Source organism: Branchiostoma floridae, chromosome 2 (genome assembly GCF_000003815.2).
Source record: "Branchiostoma floridae strain S238N-H82 chromosome 2, Bfl_VNyyK, whole genome shotgun sequence".
In the NCBI taxonomy this organism is placed as follows: domain Eukaryota; kingdom Metazoa; phylum Chordata; class Leptocardii; order Amphioxiformes; family Branchiostomatidae; genus Branchiostoma; species Branchiostoma floridae.
In genome coordinates, this window is record NC_049980.1 from 20,006,090 (window position 1) to 20,030,578 (window position 24,489).

The 24,489-nt window shown below is 38.5% G+C and overlaps 2 protein-coding genes across 10 annotated transcripts in view; one reads left to right on the forward strand and one right to left on the reverse strand.

Annotated features, from left to right (window-relative positions):
• The window catches only part of LOC118410026 (potassium/sodium hyperpolarization-activated cyclic nucleotide-gated channel 2-like), a 26,422-nt gene extending 15,021 nt beyond the window's left edge, over positions 1-11,401 (forward strand). For 2 of the 5 annotated variants that reach the window (XM_035811484.1, XM_035811480.1), the window contains exons 4-11: positions 3,725-3,895; positions 4,123-4,341; positions 4,829-4,975; positions 5,659-5,763; positions 5,949-6,087; positions 6,778-6,942; positions 7,959-8,000; positions 8,664-11,401. In XM_035811484.1, the coding sequence (XP_035667377.1) occupies positions 3,725-3,895; positions 4,123-4,341; positions 4,829-4,975; positions 5,659-5,763; positions 5,949-6,087; positions 6,778-6,942; positions 7,959-8,000; positions 8,664-8,857 (1,182 nt within the window). In that variant the 3' untranslated portion in view covers positions 8,858-11,401. The remainder of the gene's footprint in view (positions 1-3,724; positions 3,896-4,122; positions 4,342-4,828; positions 4,976-5,658; positions 5,764-5,948; positions 6,088-6,777; positions 6,943-7,958; positions 8,001-8,663) is intronic. The other 3 variants (XM_035811481.1, XM_035811482.1, XM_035811483.1) reach the window with 2 other exon arrangements.
• The window catches only part of LOC118410029 (protein tilB homolog), a 26,984-nt gene continuing 6,208 nt past the window's right edge, over positions 3,714-24,489 (reverse strand). Inside the window, exons 5-16 of one of the 5 annotated variants that reach the window (XM_035811493.1) lie at positions 21,978-22,074; positions 21,536-21,611; positions 21,042-21,092; positions 19,814-19,873; positions 19,326-19,489; positions 19,068-19,163; positions 18,339-18,407; positions 16,863-16,928; positions 15,937-16,006; positions 15,298-15,393; positions 13,646-13,921; positions 3,714-3,870 (exon numbers count right to left, since the gene is read on the reverse strand). In XM_035811493.1, coding sequence (XP_035667386.1) covers positions 13,652-13,921; positions 15,298-15,393; positions 15,937-16,006; positions 16,863-16,928; positions 18,339-18,407; positions 19,068-19,163; positions 19,326-19,489; positions 19,814-19,873; positions 21,042-21,092; positions 21,536-21,611; positions 21,978-22,074 — 1,115 coding nt within the window. In that variant the 3' untranslated portion in view covers positions 3,714-3,870; positions 13,646-13,651. Of the gene's footprint in view, positions 3,920-5,950; positions 6,115-12,598; positions 13,922-15,297; positions 15,394-15,936; positions 16,007-16,862; positions 16,929-18,338; positions 18,408-19,067; positions 19,164-19,325; positions 19,490-19,813; positions 19,874-21,041; positions 21,093-21,535; positions 21,612-21,977; positions 22,075-24,489 lie in introns of those variants that run through there. The other 4 variants (XM_035811491.1, XM_035811492.1, XM_035811490.1 and 1 more) reach the window with 4 other exon arrangements.

The following is a 24,489-nucleotide window of genomic DNA, read 5'->3' on the forward strand; positions in this document are numbered from 1 at the left end:
AATTTATTTCTTACCAGCGATAAGTGTTAGTTCCTAATGTAGAAAGCGAGGGTAAGGCAGCAACTTCTGAGGCAATAGAGTATTGTTAAAACAACAATACCATCAGCACCATAGACAGATGTGATTTTACCTTGTGGCTAGTTAAGAAATTTCTTGTCTGAGTGTTTTGGCACGTTATGTAGAAAGCGAGGATAAGGTATCACATTTTGATGCAATGACAGTATTGCTGAGTTAAAACCGCAATATTATCAGCACCTTGGACCATGATCATGACTTTTCTTGGTAGCTAATTGTTATCATGTCAGAGCTAAGTGTTTTGGTACCTATAAAGAAAGTTAGCACAAGGTGGCAAAGTTTAGACAATAATAGTCTTGTAGAGATAGAACAACACTACCATCAGCACCATGGACAGGCATGACTCATTTTTCCAACATCATCTATAGTCAGAGCTGGGTGTTTTCATGACTACTGTAGAAAGTGAGTAGCAAGTTAGCAAATGTTGATGTCATATCAGTCTTATCAACTCATTTTAATCGGGATAAATCCAGAAACATTCAGCAATTGACGTTACTGCTCATTCACTGGGGCCGCGTAGCACAGTGGTAGTGTATTCGGCCCGTGACCGAGAGGTCGCCGGTTCGAATCCGCCTGCCGTGTTGCCGGTCTTGTGCCCTTGGGAAAGGCACTTTACACGACTTTCCTCACTTTACTCAAGGGAAAAATGAGTCGTCCCTCGGATAGGACGTTAAATGGAGGTCCCGTGTATGGGGAGAGCCATACCCCATGCACGTTTAAGAACCCCCACACGTGCGATGGTGCGGTGTGCGTTGGTGCAAATCCTTCTGTCGGGAGTTGGTGATTCACTTCAAATCACCCGGATGGAGGTTTGGCGAACCTCTGTCTCGTATCAACCACATGGTGAATTACATCATTCACCCGGACGGGAGACCTGGCGCATCCCTGTCTTGTAATTAGCCATACGAAAGGGTATGTCACCCCGTAAGGGGCGGTATAACCCCGTCGTGTGTAAACATGTGCGAACATGTTTGATCACGTCGACCAATGATGATGATGATGATGATACACTTGTGTAGTCGAATTTTCTTGAGAACCACTCGTGATAACTAGAAAGTGTCTGTTTTGTTCAAAAGATTGAATTAATCGGCTACCATAACTGCTATACAGTGCACACCAGCTGTATATGTCCTTCTTGTACCCTCAATGCCATCTTACCTATAGCTACATGCCTTGATGGAACCAGAGGCGTCTCACTTTACAGTGCCCTGTCTGGCCATAAATGAGGCACATCTTGCAGCCGGTAAATTGTTGCCGTACTTCCTGTTTTCCAGAGCAGTAGAATAACGGAAGGGGGCTTTCTTGTTAAACTAATTTGCTCCCATGGGGATTCCCAGGTTGTTAGGGAGGTTACAACTTGAGCCTTGGTAAACGGAAGTCTAGTGCTCTATAACACAGGCTGAGGACACACGAATGAATAAATCTTACTGAAAAAAATACTTCACCATTACCCTTCTACACCTAATACAACCATCTATCATTTTGCTCCTTCTCCCTCGCACATCAGGATGGAGGTGGCAAAAATGTTGGCTGCAAAATGATTACGCGTTAAAACATGTACCTTTTTAAGTACACATTCATAGAAAAGAAGTTAGAATGGTCAGTCCTGGCTCTTAAGTACAACCTTAGCAGAAATCATCCTCTACTTCCCCCGTTCTGATATCTCTATGCAGAGTCTGCAGCAGATATTTCAGGCGCATGACCCATACTTCACAGGTTAATTACTTGCTAATAGATGCAGCTTTCTCCATGAAAGATTTCTGTACAATGTTCCTCCACTGCTGAACCCTACCTACCAAAGAATTTATGACTTGAGCTCTCAATGCCATGGATACATCTGGAGGGAAGAATGAAAGATACATTCTTTCATCCTACAAATATACATGGCTCATTTGCCTTGCAGACAATGTCTGAGGGTAATTTGTCTGTGAGCAGCCCATTCACATTTTACAACATTACCGAGATTGTTCATTTTGCAAAACCCTCAAACATTCCATTATGGTAACGTTGTCGTTCTGAAGTTGATTGGGCCTGTCCTTATCAACGAAGTTGTCTTAACAATCAGTCACCTTATCTCCTAGTCACATGCTCCTGCTTGGATTCTATCTTGTTTTATTCCTATACAAAAATGCTGCAGTCATGCCAAGATCCCCAATCTCTCGTCTCCCAGTATTGTACATTGTACAACTCGGCCCTGGCATACCCGACTCCCTGTGGCCTCCCAAAACTCACCTTGCAGTTCCCCTTCCCGTGTCCCAGCCGTGCATCCGTTCATCTATGCCCCTAATCAGTATATTCATGATTGCCTGCCTATGTTATCTTGTACCTTCTGGCTGTCCACACAAGCATGGAGTCGTGCCTGCTGACGTTGTTTATCGGAGCTGACAATAGCTACACAGTTACAGTAAAATATCTCTGTGTGGAAATGTTGTTGAACATGCATTGATTCCTTCCCCTAACCGGTTGAATACATAATTGTAAATGGTACAAAAAGGCCACCTCAGCAGGGATAAGGTTGTCGGTTGCAAAATTCTGTTGAGAATGTTGAAAATGTTTCAGTTGCAGAGTTTATCAATGTAAAAGGAGTCAACAACATCACATATTATATAACATCCGATAAATCCTTCCCATACAGACCATTTCCACCCATACATTCTAGTGTTGTACATACGTCCGTGACTAGTTTCATCTGGTTGGTACATCATTGAATAAAGATACTCTTTTTACACAACCATTGCTTTATCCACACCAACCTGTCGGTGACCGTCTGTCACCTTCTTCAGAGCAATTCTGACTAGTTCACATTGCACTGCACCATAGGTGTTGCCACTCACGGTTTAAATGCGGTCACAAACGTAAAGTATTTACAATGTACAATGCTTAACTTAGTAAATACAATGCGGTCCCAAACGTAAATGAGTGTAACATGCATAAGAGTTGTAATTAACGGTGAAAATATTTCATATACAAGACAGTATTCTTTATAAGTAGATGAAACAGACAGTCACCGAAACTTTGGTATGAATAAAGCAATGGAGTCTCTTTATTCATTGTTGAACATAACGTTACCTTTTGTTTGCAGTTATACAAGATATCAAAGTTAAAGTAATCACCAACATCACACAGCATACAACCTATTCCCCTTATATTTTAACACCTAGTCGAACTGCATGCCTTGCAATTAGATGTGGACTAGGGTCTATGTCGAAAGTTGAATACAAACATTGTTTCTAACCTTTCATACTAAAACAAAGTTTAAAAAAAATTTGAAACTTTCAGCCATCTATAAACAACACTTGAAGCCATTGTGGTGATTAGATTAAGTTTAGAGAGTAGTTTCTTTAGTTTTCTTGAGTGGAGTAAAACAGACTAATGTTTTGACTTGAGGATAACAAGTTTATTGTGCCAATAATCCAATGTGTAATATGGGCCAAGGAAATGTATATATAATGTGGACTTTATAATGAAAAAAGTACAGTTTCAACTAATGAAAAAGTACCAAAAACAGCTTAATTTTCATGAATACAATTGGAAATTTTTGATAGAATGATTATTGATAAAACAAAGTAGAAACCTTGTCATAGGATACTGTTCCATGAGAGTACTTACAGGTAATAACTTGTTTTAAACAAAATCATGTCAATGGCAGCTTCAAATGTATTTCATGCAGATCTTCAACTTTGCAAGTGCCGTGATCCGCATCTTCAACCTGATTTGCATGATGCTGCTGATTGGGCACTGGAACGGTTGTCTACAGTTCCTGGTTCCCATGCTGCAGGACTTCCCAGAGGATTGCTGGGTAACCAAAAACGACTTGGTGGTGAGTACATATGCTGGAGTCATTCTGTATGCTGATATAAAACATTGACAGCAACATGTTCAGAAGATGCGGAAAACTATGGCTCTACTTCAGTACTAAAGAGAGCTACTAGGTAGCCCATTATTAAATCAAATCAAATCTTAGTAAATTCAAAGTATAATAGCAAATTCAAACTATGATTGATGACCATCTGATTCCCTTAACAATAATCTTGCCGTGTTTTTCAGGACGCCCACTGGGCAACTCAATACACTTGGGCTCTATTCAAAGCCATGTCGCACATGCTCTGCATCGGATATGGCAAGAGACCCCCGGAGAGCATTACAGACCTGTGGCTGACCATGGTCTCCATGATTTCAGGAGCAACATGTTTTGCTCTGTTCATCGGTCACGCCACAAACTTAATCCAGTCAATGGACACGTCTCGAAGACAGTACCAGGAAAAGGTCAGAGATAAATACAAATCAATACTGATCTTGCTTTTGACGAGATTGGTTCTCTACCATCTTAGCAGCAGTCTAACACGAAATAACAATATGGCTTCTTTTTCATCATCCATCCATCAATCTTTAAGATTGGCATTTTGGTTTTGGTGGTTTGGCATTAGGTGATTCACAAGGTGACATACAGGGTTATCCTGAGCCTTAGATCTTATCCCTTAATCTTCACCTCCTGGCTTTACTCTAATACTTGAATTACACATTACAACTTTGGTTCCTCAAGAAAATCCTTTGTCCTTGTCACAATGAAATGGGAAATGCCTGTTGCAGTTCTGTGTGTTATGATTTTACACAAATTTAGATTTTATTTCTTAAAAGAGACTCTTCTTCTTCTTCAGTCGAAAGGTCAGATTGAACGACAAGAGAAAGATGTTTAATGTAACGTTACATGTACTTTTGTTGAATCATACATATGTATCATTCTCTTTTTCAGTTCAAGCAAGTTGAAGAATATATGCAGTACAGAAAGCTGCCCGTTCATCTGCGCACAAGGATTCAGGACTACTACGAGTACCGGTACCAGGGTAAAGTGTTTGATGAGGATAACATCCTGGAGGAACTTTCCATACCACTCAGAGAGGTATAAAGTCCACTGTTCAGTCACACCTTAGTGTTCTTCAAACTACTCTAAATGCAGGGCTTTGGCAACAACAACAAAAAAACGATGATAAAATCTTAATGCTTTTTCAAAACTCTATGTTTAAGTCGATTAGGCACTGTATCTGTATCTGTATTTATATAGCCGGTATAACCGTCCTTTGGCGTAACACACCAGCTGATAAGTATCTGTGTCATTATTTCATACTTCCAGCATTTACAAAATACACAAGACCAACCTGTACCATAGACTCCTTATAATGGTACCAATATGAAATGGACAATATCGGTATCAGCTTTTCTACATCTATTGGTTCTGCATGCCATATATATGCATATGAAAATACATCCAATGTGATTGAATTTTAATTTAACTCACTATGTTAAGGAATGATACAAAAAAATTGAATTCAAACTTTGTCCTAATGTTAAACTGAGTACACCTTTAACAACAGTTGGTGAGCAGCAACAATTCAAACTTACATGTAAAGCAACATCAGCTGGATAACCTTGTCCCTACTGCCTTCAAGTTAATGTCGGATAACAAACTCTGCTGTACAATAACTGAAATCCAATCTGATACTCAATCATACGGTGATCAAGAATTCCTATTCTGTTCATCAAATCAAACCATGACTAACAAGATTATCTTGTCTCTTATTGCAGGAAGTGATCAACTACAACTGTAGGTCCCTTGTGAAAGCAGTACCTTTCTTCGCCAATGCTAACCCAGAGTTTGTCACCGATGTAGTCACCAAGTTGAACTATGAGGTCAGTATTTACTATAAGTTTAGTATACTTCTCATACTTAAATGATGCATTTGTTCATTACATTTTTAGCATAAACATTTAATGTTACATGATACCATTACTTTTTTCAACATTCAACACACAATCATTGTAATGCTGCACTGTTTTGGTGAGTGCACACAACAGACAATGCCCCTCTGTTACAGGTCTTTCAACCTGATGATTTTATCATCCGGGAAGGTTCCTTCGGTGATAAGATGTATTTCATTCTTGGTGGAACAGTGGATGTGCTAACAGCCGACGGTGAGGTTGTTACCACGTTGCAGGACGGCGCTTACTTCGGAGGTAAGAACTGACCAAAATGAATGACACCTGGGAAACAAAGTAAAGTAATAATCAACACTATTCAAAAATGAGTATCTTGACTTTGCCTTACCTGTGTTTTCTATTGGAATCCAAATTGTCTTCTACTTGACTTTGTCTTACAATGTTTCCTTTTGGACAGCTAAAATTATCCTCATTCATTTAAGTTTAATAGGGCATAAAAGGCCAGTTTCTTCCAAATCACTTCAGTGTCACTGACGAAAACTAGTGGATGCTACTTGAAACGTTGACTGTTTCCAAAATCACATCCAGTTGCTTGAGTAACTGCTTTTTGGCATTTGAGTACAGTATCTTGCAGTTTGACAGTCTTCTTTACGACTTCTCTTTACACTGTATGGAGGCTGTTGAACGACTGCTGGGTGGCGAATTTGGATTTCTATGACCTTCATGTCTCATTACAAATTCAATATGATAGTATTGATTTGATAGACAACAAAACAAACTAATTAATAAACAAGATTTTTGACCGCTGAACAGTCTGTCTGTTGTTGTGTCTCAGAGTCTGGGGGGTATTACATAGCACACTATATAACCAAGCATTATATTGACTGACAGAATTTATCTTTAATCGTTTAACAATGAAAACATCACTCTTGTTAATCCTGCAGTAGGATGAATACCAACATGAAATTTTACATCTTGCCTCTGTAGAAATTTGCCTACTGACACGGGAAAGACGGATGGCCAGCATCCGAGCAGAAACTTACTGCAATCTGTTCTCGCTCCACGTCGACCATTTCAACGAAGTGTTGCGGGAATACCCCAAAATGCGAGAGCACATGGAAGAGGTGGCACAGGAGAGACTCAGCAGAATAGGTATGGGCAAATTTTCTCAAACTCTTTAGTTGTTGGAAGGGTATTTCATGTGTGTGTTGTGTTGGATGTCCGTCAGGTTTGTCATAATATTGTAAAAAATAGTCATGTATATGGTGACGTGATGTAAAGGAGAAGGCAATTATTCCATCAAACAGTTAATGAAAACATTCTGTCCAAGATATACAAATTCCCAAAATTGTTTTCAATTGTTTCTTAAGAAAGGCTGTCACATACAGCACCTGCTGTCAAACACAGCTGCCAGTTTACATAACGTTACTATATATGGGGCTAGGTTCCATGACATTTTGATAAAACATCAGGAGAAACCTTCAGGGGAATTTAGTTCACATTTCACTCCTATGTTCTATCAAGTCTGCATGCCTATGTGAGGACATATTTAGTGCTCAACATATTCATAATAACGCATTTGCTGAGTATGTAGCAATTCATTTCAGAAATGTACTCATTAGAAACTGTAATCTGAGGAGCAAATTCACACATGGACAGGTTTTGCATTGAGTGTTGTTATTGTATGGTAGAATTAAACATCAACTCTCATAATTCCTGTGTGTCTCAGGTACTAGACGTAGTAGTATCATTAACCACAAACTTAAAAAAAGATGCATTTCTCATTACCCTTTCCAAATTATGATGATACTGGCATAACTCATGAGTAACATGTTAATTGTTACTCTAAGTTACACGACATGAAAACCCTATCATGTACCACTAACCAAAGATTTCTTATTAATGTAGCAGTGTCTTACAAAATTTACTTAAATAAGGAACAGTAACTATCCATACCATGAGGTACTAATTTGTTCACTATTAGATTTTATTCACGAATATAACTTCTTAATTCCGTTAATTACCGATAACACTAAATTCAAATCTTTTCATGTAGTACAAACTTCATTATGCAAAGTAGGTTCTTATTAGATTAATCAATCTACTCATGCTTCAGCTCCATTACCCCCAAATCAATTCATCACAAGTATAACATTCCTGCCCTGCAGCACAGAGGAATAAGAAAATATCAACACCCCCAACTACGTATGGTAGGTGCCCTATTTCCCAGCATGCTGGCCCGTGACATCACAAGTCAATATGGCAGTGCCCATGGATGCTAATGACACCAATACAAGTTTTTGCTATACTTGCAAAACCTGTAGTTAACCTGTAATCAACTGCAAAATAGCAGGTTTACACTTATTACACTTCTGAAGTAATTAAACAAGCAAGTCAGACACAACCATGTGAATGAATGCATTATCATTTTCCCTCAATACAGTCAAACACAAAATCATTCCTGTATCAACTCTCACGCATCTTTACATTTTCACCAGCTTTTCTTTTTTCATTTGTCAGAAACAGGATACTTCAAGAAGCGAATTGAAAATTCAAATACATTTAAACAAATGAATAAAAGATCTGTAACGCTGGTTCACCTTTGTCCGTTGTGTGACCTTTATCCAGTCTTTAAAAACAGTACATTTTTAATAGGTGTATTAAGTCTGACAGTGGTTTCAAATTTGCAATATTTTCAAAATGTTCCGATCTGAAACCAACGTCCGTCGACTTAATATCCTTAAATACGTTTTTCTTAGAGACAACGAATATCATGAGGTTACCCCCGGATAAAGATGAACCAGCGTTAACTGAAGTAAGATTTGGTTTTATAGTTGATCAATCAACTTGTTTTTCCCTCCCCTGAACTTCAGGCAAATCTCACAGCAAACTGAGTCGGAGTAACCTGAGCCTGTGTGCGACTCCCAGCGGATCCGGCGGCCCCAGCGTCCCGCCGAAGGAGGTCATCACGGTACCTAAGTACAAGACCATCAAAATCATACCGACGGGGGATGTGCTAACGATTGACATTGACGACCCAGAGGACGAGTACTCAAAGCCATCTTGACCAAGCTGAGAGTGAAGCCATAAGTTAGAGAGCCATGTTGATGTATAGATGATATCCCAGGGATTAGTCTTTGGCAGTCACTGTGAATGTAGGATGATGTCCGAAGCAAATGCTGTCCAACTGTCTAGAACGATGTGTATAGTGTATGCTAAATGTAAGATACTAAATCTATGCTGTCTTCTTTGGTTGCATGTAAATTAACGGTAATGTAGATTATAGTTTAGAAGTTGGAGGATAAAAGACGAGAAGAAATACATATGGACTACATGTAACTGGACTTGATTCCCATGTAAATCTGTTTATACTAGTCCTACATTACGCTTTTTGAAAAATCAGTCAATGGTCTTATACATATTGCAAAAGGTGGCTATCTATGTGTGTTCAATAACCACTGGTTTAGAGGTGACTTACCTGTACAGACCTCACATACCGGATATTTCTTTGCCATGAACACCATACAATGTTACAAAAAGGTACATGTACATGTATTGTAAATTAGTGTAAAGCATTTTTGTGATCAAGACACATTGCATACATGTCTGTAGAAGATATAGAGTCTCCCTGGGATGAAGTTTTATCTTTATTGTTTGGAAGGTAATTGAGGGCAGATACGCAATGAGATGGAAAAATCCATGGCTTCGCCCTTGAATTTTATGTCATGATGTCACAAGACATGGATAAATGTTTCCTGTGTGTGTATTGGCACATGCAGTTATTCTGCAGGCCAAGGCAGGATGGTGTTGAGAACAATGATCTTTGAGGAGTATGTGACTACAAACTACATTTGCTGGAAAAAAATTATCTTTTTTTGATGAGCTTTCTAGCATCTTTGTTATGCCCACCCCGACAATACCTATCTGTGTTTTTACTATGTCGTCTCCTGAGCATTAGCATGTGCCGTCCTTATGTCCAGAGTTAAGCTAATGTAGACATCTAAGCTGAATACACAAGGTCATTGCTGTGTAAAACTTTGTAGTGAACTACAGAGAACACGTAACATTATAACTAGCATATCAAAAGTTTCAGGGACTAATAAGCCAGCAGATACCACTTGGTTGGTTGGTTGTTAAGCTGTTGTGATAAGGCTATCTGTAGCATGTGTCTGTTAGTATATTGGAATGCTAACATATTACTATTAGGATGTACATGTATATCAATGGTGCACAGGACTTACCATGGGTAACCCATCACCAGCAGATTAGATATATCTCTACTAGGACTGCGTATCAGAGCCAGTACCATGAAAAATCCAAACTGTGAAATTCAATGTAACATTAACATCATAGTTTAAACGGATGCCATAATACCACCACATGCAGTGTGATTTAAAGAGATGTACAAATTCAGCATCAGTAATCCTGAGGTATATACACTTCTGATATTTAGGTGTTCAAGACAACCTTGAAACCTCCTCAGTAACAATGTTTTTGGATGTGGCAGTATTATGACACCTGTTGGAATTATGATAGTTGATGCCCACAAATCAAATCAAACATTTTAGCTCATGTTTGATTCTAGGATCCTTTGCGAGAGCAGGTTCTTTGCACAGGATACCAAAAGTCCTTGAACGTAACATTCTGCTTACTGTTTCTATTATCATCGAAGACCATAGGTTACTTTGTTAAATCATTTAATTACATGTCTGGACCTGTACCTTAAACCTCATGTTACCTTTAGCTACACAGCCCTAATCTCTACTCATTTCAAATCTGATTTAGAAAAACTGCAAGCAGTCAAAATCAAATTGAGTTTCTACCATGATTTGAGGCAGAATAAAAAAGAAACATTTTGTGAAAAAAAGTTGAACTGACCTCTCTTCACCTAGTTACAGAGAGTCTACCATTAAGTGGCATGTACCATGTATCAAGGAAGATTTAAAGTCAACATATGTGGTTGTGCCTTACCTTCATCACTGATTTGTTTGGCTTTATGGAAAATCTACATGAAAATGTGTCCATACTGACTCCAAGATCACAATAATAAAAGTAAAAATCTTAACGATCTCTGACTTAACAAAAGGTTTTCAGGTTTTATTTATTATATATTTATACTACAAATCAGAAGTAAGACAATTTCATTTCATTTATATATTTACCCAGGAACGACATGTTGCCACTAGGGCGGGTTTCAATGCGCCCTGCAAACATTAATATAAAACAATGGTTCAAATCAAAGAGATGTGTAATGTTTACCATTTATCTAATCTGCTGTGTGTGCCAGAACCTCTCCTGCAGGACAGGGGGACAGAAGTGACAACAGTCCTTAAGTATGTATGCTGTGAATATGCAATTAGTAGTCAGGTAACAAGAGCCGAACTCTATGGAGATCTATCTAAAAATATGCAAATTGCTAGACAGGAGGCAAGGTATAGACTTTCTTTAGACTACTGTGTATAGTGCCTGGACAAACACTTAGATGCAAGACCTCTATTTGCACAGTTAATCTTCAGTACATTTTCTTTGAATAGATTGAGGACATCCAGGGTTATACCTGGGCAATGTGTTTAAGTAATGTCTGCATTTTAACCTGTGTTATGTACATGTTCAAAATGTGTCAGTGGCTGCAATGCTACCTTGAGATATTCCTAGCATGTATGTTAGTGTTTGTTCACTGGAAGTAACAGTCAAGGTAACAGTTATTGTGGCATTCACTAGCATAGGCAAGTTGGTTCATCACTATTGCAGGTAACAACAATACATTTTTGTTGACAGACATTAATTTTGAAGCACACTGGTGCTTCCTGTGTTTTCACAGATGCTGACAAATAAGCTAAATTTACAATGCCAATGTCATTCATGACAAAAGCAACAGATTGGAAAAAACAAGTCAATCACTGGTCTACCCTACGTTGTAGTTCCCACTATATCTTTGCTGTCATTGCCTCTAAGAAAGTCCACTGAGATAAGTACAACTCTGTTTTTTGGTTTCCTTTAAAAAAAAGTGATTAACCATAGGAAGAGAAAATAGAGACAATAATTTCCAAGCAGATCTCCCTGACAAAAATCAAAACATTTTCCCTGCCTTGTATTCAGACACAGTCCCCCTAAAGAAAGATTTTTGAATTCAAAATATCTGCATGTTAATGAATGAGCCCTTTATGATATTACAAGACTGATGAAACATGATGGCCAAAACTACATATGTGCACTATACATATAGGTGCCCTTGCAGAGTTGATTAATCGAATCAACATTATGAAAATGCCCCCTGCCCCCAAAGATCTGCTTGGAAATTAGTCAGAAAGAACCTTTGAGTAGTTTAAAAAGCTCTACACAGAAAAAATATGGAGAATCTAACTGGGTCATCACCTCAGCAAGGGTACCTACAGTATTGTAAACATATGAGCTTTGGGCAATGTGTCAGTCTTGAAATATCATGTCAACAAGACAGAGAGGGCTCATTCATTAACATGTGGAAATTTTGAATGTACAAATCTCAGTAGAACACTGGGTTCTGGTTAAGCTTTGCAATCAGACCTCTGCAAGCTGTCAGAACCCACTGCAGTAGCTTTCAGAAAACACATCCTGCAGGGTCTGCAACAGAACCTTTTCTTCTGCTGTGTGAAGAATACTATATCACATATTGGTGTGATTCCTGAGATGTTAACTGAGAAAATTACCATGGCCACTGCTTGTTATGAATTAAGCACATTTTTGTGACAGAGCTGTTGAGAACGAGTTAGAACAAGTTAAGCACATCCCATCTATAATAATGGCCTAATCCAGCAAAGAGACATATCATATCTTTTTAATGTTTTATCTATTCCTACATTTGCATTCACAGATAGAATACACAGGAATATGACTGAGTATGAAATGAATGTGACAACTAAATGTACAGCTGGTCAATATGGGAAATGAAGGCATCTGGCATGCAACCCCCATATTCTCAAATGTATTCTGCACACTATTACAATGTAATGTATACAGGGATCAGTTTGATTATTGTTCCAATTGTTACAATCATTGAACTTCAGTTCTGCTGATATTAAATTCTCTTGGGTCATACAGCCATGTCTGTGTCTGATTGTTTCAAAACTCCTGCTAACTTCTTCCATGCACTCCTTTTCAGACTGATTGTAAGGCAATCTCATCACTTTGCTTGATGGACAATATAACATGCTGATGGCATGGAGTATTCCCAACATGACCTATCAGAAGGATCATTTCAGGAAAAAAACCTCATCGATGTACGACCCCAGGCACCCATACATTAACTTTTATTGGTTTCTCCTCCATATCTGTTCTAACATCAGCATCCATCTCTCTGTACACTCAATATTAGCCAGCCAAGGGGATCACAATGGTTTCTCCAATGGCCATTTCCCAGATAAAGACTCACGATAACATATAGTTTTGTTGGGTATAAGTGGTCTTGAGAATTTCCAGACAGTTGCTATCGCTGAAATCATGGCTGGAGTGCAGCCTTTGCAGAAGTCTGTTGACATAAGGTTCCAGACAAGGACATTCCGTGTTCACTGAAGGGATTAAGATACAAAAGATTGGTAAGGTCAGTTGTAGCCTGGAGAACTTAACATAGGACTTTTCCTCTGATTTAACAGATAGTGGTGCAGTGTCCATTAGTTGCCTGGCTGCTTTCTGACCCTGAAGCAGAATATCCTTCCATTTTATGTAGCAAAGGGAGGTAATTGCCATCATTAGCGAGATGCCCATGGGAAGTGTCAACATGAAGGACATGGCTGTGAACCTCAAAATGAGCTAAGTAGCAACACATAATGAGAATATTTTCAGCACTTGGACAACAAAGAGGAAGAAATGGAAGCAACACCTTGGGTTACACCAACGGAGGAACATCAAGATTGTCCACAAAGTCCTCGCTGTTTGGTCTTTCCACAGGCCGGGATGTGACAGTCCCGAAGGGCTGTGCTGTTGGTCTGTGTTTTTCTGCTGTGATAGCGGCAAAGTCTACACCTTTACTCTTTGAAGGGTCCACCTCCAGTCTTTCAAAGGCTTGCCTTGCTTTCCCTGTGGGGGGCTCAGCAGGCTTGCTGGTTTTTTTATCCTTGTCTTGTTTGACCTTAAGGGGTTTCACCACCTGGGTTGCCTGCGTCAAAAAGCAAAAGAAACAAGTTGTTATCCAATGAAAAGTAGAAATAGAATTCTGAAGCTTGACTTAATCTGTAATTACCAACACAATGAAAAAAGTTTGGGATTCAATTTTTGACTCAAAGGCATAATCCCTTGACAAAAACGTGTGCTGTTAAGTCGAAAATCTAGTCTTGAACATTCTTCTTTGTGTTGGAAATTGCAGTTTAAATTTGGCTTTGGAATGGATTCTACCAACATAAATTTACTTACGAGTTGAAATTAGAGTTATAGATACTTTTGTAAGGATCATGTGCAGCACAGTGAGGCTATACAATTATTCTATAGAAGATGGCTTAAATTCATGTCACTTGATTGCATATCAAAGGAATGGCACTTAAACATGGAAACAAACAAGATTTATAATGTGAAGAAACAAAAACACAAGTCAGTTTTTCAATAAACACAGTAATGCCATTCTGCCTTTACACTCGTGGATATCCATCTATGTAGGAGCAAACTGATTTTGAGTATCATGCAACTTTTGTACTTGCAACAATCTTATATTTGTCTTCAATATATTTCAGTGGGCTAACTTGTTCATCACTGATTGTTTAGCACCAAGGACAGTACCATACAATAATGCATCATTGGCCACTGTTCAGCAACAAGGACAGTGCCATCCAATCAAGTATAGACAGCAATAACACTGTCAAGCACCATGGACAGTACAATACAACCATGTATAAGCATCAATAACACCGTTCAGCACCAAGGAAAGTACATTACAACCATGTATAAGTATCAATAACACCGTTCAGCACCAAGGACAGTACCATTCAACCAAGTATAAGTTGCAATGACATTGTTAAGCACCAAGGACAGTACCATCCAATCAAGTATAAGCATCAATAACACTATTCAGCACTAAGGACTGTGCCATCTTACCATGAAAAAGCATCAATAACACTGTTAAGCGCTGAGGACAGTGCCATACAACCATGTATAAGTGACAATAACATTGTTCAGCACCAAGGACAGTACCCTCCAACAATGCAAGGTTGGCCACTGTTCAGCACCAAGGACAGTACCTTACAACCATGTATAAGCATCATTAACACTGTTCAGCACCAAGGACAGTGTCATACAACAAGGCATAGTAAGCACTGTTCTGCACCAAGGATAGTAACATCCAACCTTGTATAAGCATCAATATCACTGTTCAGCACCAAGGACAGTACCGTTCAACCATGTATAGGCAGTGCTATTTATCACTGTTCATGAAAGTGCCTAAATATAAACAGAGTTTAGGACAAGTTCTTTGTAGGAGCATCTACATCCAAGACTGATTTAATATTTTATTTGATTGTAATATCATTGTAAGTAAGAGCAGACCTTGGGCATTGTGATGAGGAGATTTCCAGTTGTCTGCGAACGAACAGCCTTGCATGAGTCAGGTCTGACTTCCTCTGGTAAATGCAACTGTAAGATCTGTGGGGAAAGTGATGTGCAACCAGTTAATTTTAGTCTAAAGTTGCCTGGTATCCCTGTGTATTTAGCTACTATGGTTCTATCAAAGAACCATTTGCAAATACTACACATATTGTTTTACTATTGTCCAGATGGTGGAAAGGGAAAAGTATCTTGCACAAGGCAATGGCAAGGAAATAGAGATGGATACCAGGCTAAGTTTAAAGAGCATGAATATCATTACAGTCTTATTAACGTTCCATACTCATCTTGAATAATATACTGAGTAGGCAGTTGTTTATAGTACATGCATTTTAATCCATAATGTGAACTGTATACTTGATAATGCTATCCAGGTATACTTGATGATTTTATCCAGAGTGGATGCACAGTTATTACAATGTTCTTTGATGAAATTGAAGCTAGCACACATATCATTTCATGTATGTGTTTAGCATAGGTAAATTATACTGCCTCACAGAGACTAGCACTTTGTTCCTCAACTATTGTCTTCAATTGTTTATCACATAGCTTTTGTTTCTGGAAGTTGTGGCTTCTCCATACCTTTCCCTTGATGGTGACTCTGACATATGTAGGCTGGACATCCACATCCATGAGGGATGTGTCCATGTACCTGTGTGACATTTGATAAAGGGTAAAGCAGTCATCCTCAATTGCGGTGAAGCATGATGCTTTTCCAAGCAGCTAGTAGTAGTGCAATGTGGCCTCACTATGGTTTCATTTTCAGTCAATCACAATGGAGCACCCCAACTCTAAAAGGGCAGCCATTTTTGTCAGCAGAAAGCATCTCCACCCTTTAGATCCAATTTTGATTCATATGGAGCAGGAGAGGGGTTACTTACCACTTGAGACAACACTGGCAGTCTACCTGTGTCTGGTAAAAGCTTTATCATGATCTGGCCTTGTGTACTAAGTACATGTAGTATAGCAATTGTTCAGACCTGTTCTTACTCAGGAAAGGGCATATATCTGGAGTATTGTTGCCTTAGTTCAACAAAGGAGTACTAGAAAAAAAAACTTAGTATAACCTCCTTGGTTCATGAACATGAACTGTGAAATTCTGCAATGAAGAAAGCATCTAACCTTCCAAGTATCAATGTATTCATGCTGAAATGTCAAAAGCAAGCTGTGCATGACAAAGTAAGGGCATATTGGAAAGGCCAATGCGGTTTGCTCTGACATTGAAGACTACGGTTGATTTCATTGGCCTGCAACACTGGAAGGCTTAAAATGCCCTCAGAATCCATCTAGCACTGACACTAGTAAAAGTATATCCACTTCAGTTGCAACCAAAATTTAACACTTTGGTCTTGTTTTATGGATAATCCTCAATTCAATCAAATCAGCTTCTACTGCAGTATCTGCTCACCACAATTCAATCAAAGGCTTACTGCTGCCAAGAGTGAACAGATATTTACTGAGTGTAGAGAAAGAAGAAGATAACAAAATGCATTGACTCAAAGCCTGACCTGAACACTGCAACATCCAACTGCAGAGTGTTGTCATCTTCATTCTCTGTCAAGTTAAAGTCCACCCTGAAAAGTTAAGAAAAGTTTCACAATGGCTATTCTGCACTTTGAAACATCTGAACCACAGATAGATATGGGTATCTCACTATTAGTTATTGGCATCTCAACCATTACTTATGGCCAAAGCTTGCTTTTCTCTTGAATACAGTAGATAAGGATACAAAATACAAATGAATACAGACAGATGCAGTCATGACAAAATTAATACCAGTAATTCATAACATTGAACCAGTGAATGCAGTGCGCCATTTTGTATTGCCTACATTGGAGATTAGTACAGAGAATATTCTTCTTGATGTTACATTACTCACTACATACAAAAGACATAATCGTGATAAGATATAATACAATGGCAAAAGAGGGCCATTGGCACACTACATAAAATATTTTCATTGAACTATGAGCGAGGCTATTGACACACCCAGTGTGTCAATAGCCTAACAGGCTATTGACACACTGAGTGTGTCGATAGCCTGTTTAGGCTATTGGCACACTGAGTGTGTCGATAGCCTGTTAGGCTATTGACACACCCAGTGATAGAAACCACTAAAATGAGGAAATCTTACGATTATATTTGAGAATCAACACTCTGAAAAATACAAATGGCATCCTGTGTCCATTATCAACCCAAAATACGATCTTTTTCACGTGTTTACGGCACAATTTTAAACATCGGAATCTGCTATCATATAGGGTGCTAGTTTTACTGTCACCGCATGTGATCATGGCAGCCATGTTGGATCGGTTAGGAACACGTTTTCAGCTGTGTTTACCGACGAATTCCTGCCATATTGGAGAATTTTCGGCCTCAAAACTTATATCACTAAGGAAGCGAAGTTATAGTTGTTGTTTTACCTCCATTATTTTTAATGTGAAAGAAATATTCTTCCGAGTCGCTGCCGATAGCGCCGGAACCACACGGCCGAAAATTATGACATGTTTTGTGGTCAGTGTTATTTTTGGTTTATATTGTTAACAGAAACTTTAAAAGTTGTTTATATATAAAATATTCTTATATCAAATGGATGTTTAAAAAGGGACAAGAAAAATTGAAAAAAAAAAATTAAAAAAACTCCGGCGCGGACTCGAACCGGGTCGTAGCTGGTATCATGAATTTCCGGGCCAACGCTCTATCCACTACGCTACGTCATACATACACGATGAACGCTGTATTATTAGGTATCCAGATGTAGGGCATAACTTGAATACGTCCGTTCATTCCAAGATTCAAAGATTCCAATGTCTAATCTTCCGAACAATGTCTAATCAACTATTGCTTGTGTAAAATATTGCCGGAAAGGCATGTTACAAGCTCTGATTGGCTGACTGGCATCTCGGTGTGTCAATAGCCTGTTTGGCTATTGGCACACTGAGTGTGTCAATAGCCACAGCGTTGAACTATAACACAACACTTACTTGGCTTCATTGACATTATAGGGTCTGCCATCCTCTGCAAACAGATTTCTCTGCCTCTTAGGTTGATCACTTTTATGGGAAAAGAAAAGAGTAGATTAATATGATCCCCAAAGTATGCCACAATGTCTTATGCAACTATGCCCAGGGTTCTCTCCAGAGAGTGGAATAAGGGAGGCCCTCCACTATACTCTCAGCCAGCTCCACTATACTATTTTTCAAATTTAGTTTGTTTCTTCTCTATTTTCTTTGTTAGTTTTGCTAAGATTAATGACAATTCACAGATTTTTGTACCAAGTCGCATCACTTTTCCAGTCAGCATTGTCTGCAAAAACTTGTGAATGAGCAATGATCAAAACAATAGTAGTTTTGCCACTTCACAACAAAGGAATAACAACAGTATATTATACTAAGGCTTGTAGTATTTGACACCCTTTGTCAGTGCAAAATGAACCCATTTTCATGAAAGTGTTGCGGGTTATTTTTGCCAGCCCCTCCACTATACTAAAAAATAAAATTCTGGGGAGAACCCTGATGCCATTACATTTATAATGGGGTGAATGGTTTGGGTTTTCAGAATTTTATGCAGATCCCCGAAGTATGCGATAGGCCGTAATGCAATTAGTTAGCTTCTACTGTACTCAGGCTGTTCATCCACAATACTACACATCCATAATACTACACATAATACTGAAAACCTTTTTGGCAAAGGTACAATGAGACGACACTTACTCCTCAACCCCCTCCTTCTTCCGATTCTGCTCTTCTATTTTCTTCTGGATTTCCAGGCGAGATTCAGGTGTGTAACCAACTTGTTGTTTCCAGAACCTGTTAGAAAATATTGAGTGCTGCCCATCAGAACTTTGATGTCAAGTGAATAACATGATTTCGCCATCAATAGATGTATTTTTGTTCAAGCAGGAATGAACAACTCATAGTTGACATTTTACATTTACTCTATTTGGGAATATGATATAGTACTGTACTCACTCCTCATCTTCTTTCTCTTCCTTGCCCCCCTCCCCATCTTTAGTGTTACTGTCAGACTGGTGAGTGTTGATGTCAGTATACCACCTTCCATCAAACCCAGGTTGTGCACCCGTCCTGGCCTCCTGGGCCTCTGCTTTCCTCTCAGATTCCTCTTTTTCTTTCAGCTGCACAAAAATAAACAAATGTTATTGTCAGCATCATACATGTATTTGACATTTAATACTGGAAATATTCACAGCGGTTTGCTTGTCGTCTTGTAGTAATCATCACATCAAAAACTAATGTATTCTGTCAGCAACGTTCACTTACTGTGAGCTTTTTATGCCACAACGTGTCCTTGAATTCAACAATAAACTACTTTCTATGGCGATAAGTAACATCCTTAAGAAAATAAAATTGGTATTTGCATTTAAGTCATATTTTCAGAATACTGCTCTGCTCAAAATCAGTAAAATTCATTTCATGAAAATAGGGGTATAACAACTTACCCTTTTCTGGATGTATTCCTTCTGCTGTTCTATTATCCTTTTCCTCACTTCTTCATATTCCTGTTGAAATGTACAATGTACTCAATGTTTTTTCCAATGGTTGTGAAGTGCAACTGTTACAGGAATATGTCAAATTCCTTACTGTCTTCAGGACAAAACATAGACACAGTGAAAGAATATGTAGAAGGAATGGAAATTTGAACACCTAACTTCTGACATAACATCCATTGGCATAATACCGGTCGGTTTACTGCAATTTCTCAAGCAATGCTAATTTGGCAAATGATCAACGCATCATTTTCTCCAGTTACATGTTGCTGTTACAGATTACCTTTGCCACTTCTTCTGTGTAAATTATTTTGTCTCTCTGGTCCTGCTAAAAACATAACATCGTAATTGGAACACACCGCGGAATTGCACGGAGAACGGGCGCGTGGTTGGAAGGGGGTGCACTATACCGGCCGAACGAAACACGGCACAATTAACTGCCGCTATGTACCTTAATACATCCTCTGTTGTTCCTTTCTTTCCTGTTAGAAGTTGCACAAAACAAAAATCTGCATGAGCATACAAAAAGTCATGAGAAAATGGGCGTATACTGACAAGAATTTTCATTTAATTTTGGTCCGTCACAACCGCTATGATGAAAACTTTACTGCTGGCCGTAGCATTAAAAATGGCGGGAAAATGGCGGCGTACGTTCAATTTGACCCATTCAGCCGTAGATCCGGGCGATAATGCAACGGTTCCTCACACTTTTACACGAGTTGTAGGTCACCAAAAGAAATTCAAGATTGCTGTTGAATCATGCTCGTCTTGTGCCGTGAGCACATGTGATTATTATCTACAAATCTGGCGATGAACGTGACAGTGTGTTTGTCCCACGACGAGCTCGCCTGCCCCGAAAATGACCTGAAAACTTTTGGCCTTGTTGTCTTCGAATGCATTGTTATCGATGCTTTGTAAATTATGTATTGGACTCCTAGATGTCTGAAGTGTGCATACCTCAGAAATAACTATTGTTGCATGTGTAGATCTCTTTAAGTTCCACTATTTTTAATCGACCGGTATAAGGCTTATGACCGGTATTATGCCAATGCATGTTAACAGTGTACAAACTGCTCCTTCCAAGAGTGTACTGATCAAATTACCAATGAAAACAATCATAATTATGTTACTTTTTTTCTTTTCAACGTAATTTGTATTAACTAATTATTTGTGAATTTACCTGTCTTGCCAGGATCCTTTCAGTTTTCTGGATAATTTTTCCATCTAATGTCTGGAGATTTAAAAGAAAAAACTTTAATTCAACATCATATTTTCACAAACTGGTAATGTGATGATAGGGCTTGAAGTGCTGGTTGCAAATGCATTTGGTGGGTTCATCGATGCACCTATTTTTGTGCAAGGGTGACATGTACATGTATGTACCTAAAGTATGTTTCGACAGTATATTCTTGACATTAAAGTGCCAGAAGAAAACTTCTGCTGTATTACTTCTAAAAATTTTTAAGCTAGCTTTAAAAAAGATTTTTAGGTTAGATGTACCATTGCATTTATTTCCAAAAATGAAATTCCAGCCCTGAATGCTAAATATGAATCCGAACATTTATGTTTTTGGACATATTGTCCAGATATATTTGGTTTCATGACGACAAGTCATTACAACTTTCTGCTATACATACAGAATTATAAGTTAATATTCAACAATGCCAGTCCTACCTTAAGTTGTGGGAGGGTGGTAACGACATACTGCCTGTAACCATCATAGTCCGTGCAGGGGTTCCCTGTCAGATACCTACCAAAACATGGATGGTGCATGGTAATAAGTGTATTATTATCATTATAAAAAAGTGCATCACCCTGTTTTTAATGTGTATTGCACTGTTTAAAAAAATGTATTTCGTCATTTTTTTAAAGCATAATACTTTCTAAAAGTGTTTTACACAGTTTCCAAATGACTATTACAGTCTTTCTGAAAGTGTAGTACATACTTTTTGAAAGTGGATTAACTTGATTATGAACACTTATCAGATTGTATTGAAAAATATCTGAATTCTTCCACTTGTGTATCACACTGATTTCAAAAGTACATTATTGCCAATTAGAAGTGGATTACACTGTTTGTGACAATGTATGATTTTGTCCCAGACTAACGACTCACAGCTCCTGCAGGAATTGGTTCTGTTGGAGGTGTTCCACACTGGTCAGCTCACCCACAAAATTCACAGTCAAGTCCAGCTTTTTCAGAGACTCACAGCCTGCAGGGGATGGAGATACAATCTTTTGCCTGAAACTCATTTTGGCTGAAATCATCTCACCCACAAGTAACCTTTCATATTCTAGATAAAACAAGGTCAAACTAAAACAGCTTTAAAACTTACAAGAGAGTTTTAGGTATGGGTAATGGCTAAATTCATTCATTTATCCATCCATCCATTCATTCAATGATATTATACATTTATAACTTATAGTTTGGAGCAATACCTTCCAGCCAACAATGAGCATCAGTTGTCAAAAAATATTTGAATATTGATAAAGCCTAGAACTTTATAGCCTACTGCTAGAGCCTGTCTGATTCAAGCTCTAGCAGTCTGCTATCTCTTCCACACATGTAACTATGCAGTAGATTGATCCATACTTTCCTTCTTACAACTTCAGTTACTTGTCAGCTGGAAGAAGCCTGATTGATTAGTTCCTGTCGTCTATCTGATTGCATCTCTTCCCAATCGACCTTGATCTACATGTAGGGATTGGCTAAGTCCCAGGAGCGGATTCCTCTCTAATGTGAATTAATTGCTTGTTGTTATCATCATGATCGACTTTGGTTTCAAACCCAAACTAGAGAAAGTGCCTGCCAGAGTGCATGCTTAAGGAAAATCCCAGGGTACGTCATTTCCAGTAAAAAGATCAATAAACTTGTTATGTACATTCGAGTCTGTTACCTTAGATGTGATCACACAGCAACCGTATCAATCATCCTTCTCTCCCCACTCTCCCAACAGAGCAGATAAAACAGACTTTAAAATTAACTTCAACTCTTATAACTCTGCTGGGTACCCTAAGAGTAAGAGTTATTTAGGCCTTCTCAAGAAATGTCTTCAATTTAAAGTCTGGCACGGCACGAAAAACGGTATTTAAGGATGCTGAAACCATGCGTAATGTTGACGTATTTTCCTCCTTTACGGATCTATACACCACTTATACGAGTACGTAAATATTGCCTTTAAGTGGTCTTTCTGTAGGTCCGTGTTAGTCCTTATTTTCCGGTTTTCCCGTTGTCTTTAAGCAGCTTAAAGATGTCGTAAATGATTTTTAAAACCCCCTTAAAACTTGTTTAAAGTTCACGTTTATTTGATCTAAAGCCTCTTTACGTCTCATATACAATTGCATTAAGTGGATTATAACGTGTGTTTTAGTGCCTTTTCAGCAGCTTAAAGTTGTCATAAATACTTATTAAAACGCCCTTAAGACATGTTTAAACTTCACGTTTATTTGATCTAAAGCCTCTTTACGTCTCATATACGTGTGCATTAAGAGGATTATAACGTGTGTTTAGGTGCCTTTTCAGCAGTTTAAAGTTGCCATAAATATCTATTAAAACGCCCTTAAGACATGTTTAAACTTCACGTATATTTGATCTAAAGCCTATTTACGTCTCATATACGTGTGCATTAAGTGGATTATAACGTGTGTTTAGGTGCCTTTTCAGCAGCTTAAATTTGCCATAAATACCTATTAAAACGCCCTTAAGACTTGTTTAAACTTCACGTTTATTTGATCTAAAGCCTATTTACGTCTCATATACGTGTGCATTAAGTGGATTATAACGTGTGTTTTGGTGCCTTTTCAGCAGCTTAAATTTGCCATAAATACTTATTAAAACGCCCTTAAGACATGTTTAAACTTCACGTTTATTTGATCTAAAGCCTATTTACGTCTCATATACGTGTGAATTAAGAGGATTTAATGTGTCTATATTTTTCTTTTTAGCAGCTTAAAGTTGTCATAAATACGTACTAAAATACCCTTAAGGCATGTTTAAAGTTCCCTCTGTACGTCTCATATACGTGTGCATTAAGTTGATTATAACGTGTGGATACGTGCCATTTTAGGAGAATAATCATTAGCACATTTCATAGCAAGAAAATACAATGGATGAAACTTTGAAATTTTATTGAATTACGAGAAAATATTACATGGAAAAGTAAAGAAAACCTACAGCCTACTAAGTATTTGTGGCCTTTCATTCTGATGTAGTCGGCAGTTGAAACAATCACAACGGTTGCGCAATTCCGTGCAGCAGTCCACAGTCCCATTTCCAGTGTCGGGTGAAGCGTCTCGGCGTAAGTTAAAAAGAGCACACATGTACAGTTCCATCTGGTCATCACAGGAATAAGAATCCGGTAAGATCTAGAGTAGTGGCCGATATGACTCGTGCTGTTGGATGGTCCTGGATTCTGTGAACGCGAAACATGTTCAGCTTGCAGTGTCGGCTTCTATTAATCCGGATGGTACAAGGGCCGTGATTTCCATTCTGTGTCGATTTCCAACAACAACAGCTTTTACAGAATGATAGCCACCTCGTATCTTTGAGTCAAATTCCGTCACCGGGGGTCCTAGGCGGTAAAAGCGGTGTCGCGGCCACAACTTGCGGGCTAGAACAGGCCCAAACT